We start from the raw sequence: 6,866 nt of genomic DNA on the forward strand, positions 1-6,866 counted from the left end.
CCTGAAATGGGTGCCTCAATGTCCTGAACTAAATGAGAATCAAGACCTATTATGTAAAGGTACAGAATCCCAATGATGAAAGCAACTGTACTGTATACCTAGATTGTACCAATAACCTCAATAAAAAAGAAAAGCGGTGCCAGGGATTTAGCTCAGTGGTTCTGCCACCTGCCTCGCAAGCGCAAGGTCCTGAGTTCAATCCCCAGCACCAAAAAAAAAAAAAAAAAGAAAAAGAAGAAAAAAAGAAAAAAGAAAAAAAAAAAATGTTTACCTTTCATGGCAATTTTGACTTTGGGGAATGGCCAGAAGTTGCACAGTGCCAAAGAAGGGACAAGGAAAAAAAAAAAGAGAATAAAAGGAAAAAAATGGAAACAAACCTTTTGTAAATAAAGAGGGGAAGTGGGGTTGAAGGGAGGGGAGAGAAATGGGAAAAAAAAAGAAGCAAGATATATCATGTATAGGTAGATTCCCTATGATGAATGTTATCATTATGTATATCAAAAATGTACCAATAAAAAAATTTTTTATTGTTTTTTTTTTTGTTTTTTGTTTTTTGGTACCAGGGATTGAACTCAGGTCCTTGCACTTGCAAGGCAAGCAGCGGAACCACTGGGCTAAATCCCCAGCAAAAATTTTTTTAAAGAATAACAAAAAAGAAGTTGCACAGAGCCAGATCCAATAAGGTGGATAAGGACACACCATAACGTTTTTATTTGACAGAAATTGCCATAAATTATTTGAATTGATTCAAGACATCAAAACAGCCATAAAAAGATACAAAAGATTTCAAAAACTCCTTAAGAAAGTGGCAAGAAATATAGGATAAGTGTGTTATATTTCAATTCCCCATTGTAGTATATTTTTATATGGGGAAGGGACAGTAAACAAAGACATACAAAAACTTTTCACCCTGCTACTATAATTTTTAAACTTTCCTGAGCCCAGGCTCTCACTCTACAAAATTTTCCAAAGAAACTCATTCTCAACCTCTTATAAAGCAAATAAAGACCCAAAAGGAAGCTTCCAGAGATTCTCTACCATGGCAGTCATAATGCTTACCTTTAGAATCAAGCTGCCTCTGATCTCCAAAATGAGATTTTCCTTGCTTTTTTCGTGGAGAGAGGTCTGAACCATATTCACTTTTGATGTTCTTCAAGAGTGAAGGATGTGTAGATCCTGACCCCTTCCAATGTGAAGAAGACTTGCTAGAGGCTCTTTCTGGGGTTTTATTTCTTTTGGTTCTGGGCAGTGAATGAGCAGCATCAGGGGCCAAATGGGAGGGCTCATGATGATGGCCCTTTCTGGGATGCCATATGTCTGAAGAGTCAAGAGTCCTCCTAGGTTGGGATGTGTCAAAGGAATTGTTATGGGCCCTTCTGGGGTAAGAGATACCTGAGGAATCATGAGGGACTCTTCTAGGAGATACATCTGAAGAATTATGATGAGGCTTCCTAATGGGGGACGCATCTGAGGAGTCATGGTGGACCCTCCTGGGAAAAGATGTGTCTGAGTCTTGACAGGCCCTTCTAGGAGGAGATGGATCCAGAGTTTCATGACGGGCCCTCCTAGGAGGAGATGAATCCGGAGTATCATGACGGGCCCTCCTGGGAGGGGATGGATCCGGGGTATCATGACGGGCCCTCCTAGGAGGAGATGGATCTGGGGTATCATGACGGGCCCTCCTAGGAGGAGATGAATCCGGAGTATCATGACGGGCCCTCCTGGGAGGGGATGGATCCGGGGTATCATGACGGGCCCTCCTGGGAGGAGATGGATCCGGAGTTTCATGACGGGCCCTCCTGGGAGATGAATACGGAGTTTCATGATGGAAATGACTATGTGAGGATAGGTCTTCACTGTGGTCTGAATACAAATAGCAAAGAGTCAAATTCCCACAAATGCTCTGACCACCCCTCACACCCAAAGTTTCAAAAGATGCTCCAGGAGCACACAGCTTACAACTACTCAGCCCAAAAGGCATACACAGCTCTCCTTTGTTTAGGGGCAGCAAACCAACATTCATGGATATATCATGAGAATACTTTTCTTATTTGTCTATTTGCAGAGCATTTTAAGTATACCTTTCATATTCCTGTCTCTTATAAACTCTTCCAAAGTCCTGTCTTTATTCCAGGTGCTCTCCAAGGCTGGGCCAGAGAACAAAGAGTGATGAAAGGCTCCAATTGACTCACTTTCTGCCCTCAGAAACCCTAATGGAAAAACATCAGAGCAGAAGGGACACCTGGTCTATAAATTCCAATGTCTTACTACTTATGAAGAAGTTCTGGAGGGCCAGGGATTTAGTTCAGTGGTTCCACCTCCTGTCTCGTAAGCACAAGGACCTGGGTTCGATCCCTGGTACCAAAAAAAAAAGACCAAGTAGTTCTGAATTCTTTTCCCCACTGTATATTTCAGGATCAATGGTACACAGAAATAAACTACACATTCCTCTAAAAGTAAAGCATAAAAAAGGAAAATTTGTCCCATAATAGTAAATTTAGATTTATCTATTGTTGGAACTCACCTCCCAGAAGCTTCCATTTGGTACTACAACGAAAAGCCTCCATCTGCTTTACCTCTTCTGGCCGCTCATCCACAAACTCAGCCACCTTTGGGAGTAAAGACACTATGCTGAGGAAGAATGCAAGATCTAGCCAAGAAGCACTGTGTTCTCAAGAACCTGAAGACGCTAGCTATTAAGAATGGAAATGACTGCTGAACATAGAGGTGCACACCTGTAATCCCAGCACTTGGGAGGCTCATGCAGGAAAATTATCACAAGTTCAAAGCCAGCCTGGGCTGCACAGTCACTTCAAGGCAGGCCTGAACTACATAGTAACAGACTATCTCAAAAAAAAAGGACAAAAAATTCTAATTCCTAATATATACTGGGCATGCATACCCAAAGGAATCATGAAGAAATACGCAATAGTCCTTAGTTATGTTTGCTCCATAAAGCTCTGATTGTCACTATTGGCTTATGTGTGCATGTTTATCTGATCAATAAACTTTTCTCCAAAGATTAATGTCTTTCATTATAAACTTTATTAACCCTTCAGTTACACAACTGCTACTTGTAAGCTAAATTCCTTTTACAATTTACTTTTACATTCAGTGTGAAAACATAAACTGCCATCCTGTCGTGCCTATCCCTAATTAAGGACTCTGGGCCCTATGAAACTTTGTTGTGAACAGTCACGACGATAAGTCTTCTTGAACCCAACCAAAGGGAGCCACTGAGATGGACACAGAATCATAGAATCCTTCATATTTTCCAAACTCCTAAACAAAGTAGAATCTTGACACCCCCCGCCAACCCAACAGCAGTGCTGGGAATTGAACTCAAAGCTCCATGTCCACTAAACAGGTGCTCTACCACTGAGCTATATCCCCAACCCTGGAATCTTCTCTATAGTATCTCTAACAAATGATCATTTACCCAATCCCACCCTGACAAGGAACTCAGTAACAGGGAACTCATTCTCTTACAAGGAAGTCCACTGCATTTTTTGCATAGTGTTAGAAACATCTTAGTATTATTGGACCTATGCTTACTCTCCTATAACTTCTTTCCTTCCATCCTAATTCTGACCTCTGATACAAAAGATCCCTTTCAAAGATAGCTGGCATGACAGATTCTAGTTACAGAATAGCAACTGTGCACTAGGCATTGTACTCTGTCCTTTACTTATATCATCTCACTCAATCCTCCCAACTCCAACAAAAAAAGATTCTAAGACATTTACCAGCAAATTGGCCCAGAGTTTAAATATAAATAACTTCCTCTATGTCACAGCTAGCAAGCCGCAAAACTGGAATTCAAATCCAAGTTAAGTCCCCTCTACTGTTCCTCTTCTCCCAAGATCCTACCATCATTCCTCATACAATCTACTTTTGAGATCTCCCTCTGGGCACTGATGGTACAGGCTTTCAAGTAAGATGAACTGAGCTCTAAAACCGCAGTGCCGCCACTCAGAACTGTGTAACCTTTGGCAAATTATTCTAAGCTTCAGTTTCCTCATCGTAAAAGCCAAACACAAAAGACTGCAGTGAGAATGTAATATCATTCATGTAAGCTCAGTAGTGCTGAGTATGTGGTAAATGCTCAATAAAATAAACTTATTACTCTTTTTTTTTTCAGTACTGGGGATTGAACTCAGGCCTTTGCACTTTTAAGGCAGGCGGCAAAACCACTGAGCCAACCCCCCAGCCCACCTATTAGTTACTCTTATATGAAATGCTATTATCACCATCATAATTATTTTTGTCATCGTTACTAGTAAACATAGCAATCTGCTGTAACAAAATTTAACTCAATCATCAAGATCTGTTTTAACCACTGCAGAATGCACTAGGCTTAAAGCCTCCTTTATTTAGGGTTGTGTGTCATCACAAAAGCAAAAGAAAATTAATAGACTTGGGGCGGGGATGTAGCTCAGGGGTATAGTCCCTGCCTGGCAAGTTTGATTCCTGGTACCCCTCCTCCAAAAAAGAAAAGAAAACTAATAGACTTGACTACACAAAAATTAAAATTTCTAAAAGGCCAAATATTATTATAAATGAAAAGGTAAATGAGGAAGCTGGACATGGCGGTGCATGCCTGTAATCCCAGCACTTGGGAGGCTGAGACAGGAGGATCACTGTGAGTTCCAGACCAGCCTGGACTACATAGTGAGTTCCAGGTCAGTCTCAACTACGTAGTGAGACCCTGTCTCAAAAAACCAAAAAAAGGTACATGATAAAACATACATAAAATATATATGAGCTCCAGACCAGCCTGGACTACATAGTGAGTTCCAGGTCAGTCTCAACTACGTAGTGAGACCCTGTCTCAAAAAACCAAAAAAAGGTACATGATAAAACATACATAAAATATATATTCTTTTATATATAGTATATATACATAAATGTATACATTTATATTCTTATTCTAAAATACCAAGTTAAACAATGAAAAAAAATAAAAATCCCCTGTGCTCTAATGGTATTTGATGCCTGTGTAGAATACATCTTCAAAATGTATTTATTGTTGAAACTGTTTAAAATTTGGTCTCTCAGTCTAGGGTGTAAACACTAAAGCACAGATAGTGCCATTTATTCATCTACATATCTCCAGTTCTTAGGCAAGAATGTACAATTTTAAAGCTTAGTTAAACCAAAGAACAAAATGCATAAATAATAAGTTCCTCTTAAATGAACCCAAACACTGTTTTTTATTTTTTATTTTTTTTTGGTACCAGGGATAGAACTTAGGTACTTGCACTTGCAAGGCAGGCGGTGGAACCACTGAACTAAATCCCAGGCCCCCGAACACTGTTTTTAAGGTAGATTCCAACAAACTGAACCATGAATAATTCTAATCATGGTTCAATCACTGTATCAAGGCATGTTGCCTTTCTTTGTTCTGATTTGTATGCTGATAGGTCCCTCCATAAACAAAGAAGTCAATCAACAAATGTTGCTCACATTATGATGGGGTTTTGTCCACTAAAACCATCATAAATTGAAAATATCATAAGTTGAAAATGAGGATGAAGGGAGGGCAGGGGTATAGGGCAAAAATAAGAACCAAGACATATCATGTAAGGGTAGATGATCCCAAATATAAATGTAATTGTATTGTTTGCTTTTAATGCACCAATGAACTTAACGGGGGGAAAATGCATTTAATATACCTAACATGGATCAGCCAAGCATGGTAGTGCATGCCTGTGATCCCAGCACTTGGAGGCTGAAGGATCACATTGAGTTCAAGGATAACCTGGGCTACACAGTGAGTTCAAGGCCAGCCTGAACTACCCTGTCTTACATACACACACAAAAAATACAGTTTTATTTGAACATGTATTGCTTTCATACTACTATAAAGTAAATATTTTTTAAAAATAAAAAGTTAAATCATCAGTAAGTCAGGACCATTTGCATAAGCATCATGAAAAAAAAAAAGACTATGGTCAACAGGTCTTTGGAAAGTGTCAGGTCTTCTCTGAGGTCTCCCTCCTACAAATTTATGCACTGGGAGTCAAGACTGAGAAGCTTAACCACCTCAAAGTTCTGACAATGGGACCATCCAAAAGAAACCTACCAAGGCCGCAGATTTAGCTCAGTGGTTCCACTGCCTGCCTCACAAGCACAAGGACTCAAGTTCAATGCCCGAGTTCGATCCCCAGTACCAAAAAAAAAAAAACAAACAAACAACAAACAAAAGATACCAACCACAGGCAAATCTCCATCATCTTCCTCTTCCTTCTCTGGTTTAGTGGTAGAGATAGCTGTCCAGCTCACGTCATCATCAACAATCCGCATTCTAAATGGAACAGTAAAATTATCAAAACAGAAAAAAACACTTATCTATTGGATTAAAGATGATGTTAAAAATCCTACGTGGTCTAGTCATTGTTTATATGGACAACTTTATCTCATGCCACAACCCTCTCAATTCACTTTCACTGCTCATCTTTGGATGCCTGGAATGGGTCAAGTTCCTTACCATGTCAATTTTCAAAACTGAAGCACCTTCCCTCTGCTGACCTCCTTTCTCATTATTTATAAGGAGATTCTAACTCATCCATCAGGTTCTAGCATAAATATAAATTCCTTGGGTATATCTTCCTTGCCTACCCCTCCCTAGTTCCAGGATAAAAAACCTTGCAGCACACTCTTTAACTACTTTTGTTTTATCTATCACAAAACAATGAAATCAGTTAGTTGTATAAAGCTTGTATTTTCATTAAACTATAAGCTCCATCAAAAAAAGGACTAAGTGGGACTGGGGATTTAGCTCAGTGGTTCTGGTGCCTGCCTCGGAAGCGCAAAGGACCTGAGTTTGATCCCCAGTACCAAAACGAAAAAAAAAAAAAAAAAAA

General features: G+C 39.6%; 1 protein-coding gene across 4 annotated transcripts in view; it reads right to left on the bottom strand.

Moving 5' to 3' along the window:
* The window catches only part of Bud13 (BUD13 homolog), a 55,678-nt gene that overhangs the window by 45,820 nt on the left and 2,992 nt on the right, over window positions 1-6,866 (bottom strand). For all 4 annotated transcript variants that reach the window (XR_004517472.1, XR_004517470.1, XR_004517471.1 and 1 more), the window contains exons 3-5: window positions 6,217-6,307; window positions 2,525-2,609; window positions 1,060-1,863 (exon numbers count right to left, since the gene is read on the bottom strand). Coding sequence is in view for 1 of the 4 variants with exons in the window: in XM_033764356.1 (XP_033620247.1) it covers window positions 1,060-1,863; window positions 2,525-2,609; window positions 6,217-6,307 (980 nt within the window). In the remaining 3 variants the exon portion in view is untranslated. The remainder of the gene's footprint in view (window positions 1-1,059; window positions 1,864-2,524; window positions 2,610-6,216; window positions 6,308-6,866) is intronic.

This window comes from Fukomys damarensis, unplaced genomic scaffold, assembly GCF_012274545.1.
Source record: "Fukomys damarensis isolate Sample0158 unplaced genomic scaffold, DMR_v1.0_HiC HiC_scaffold_16, whole genome shotgun sequence".
NCBI lineage: Eukaryota > Metazoa > Chordata > Mammalia > Rodentia > Bathyergidae > Fukomys > Fukomys damarensis.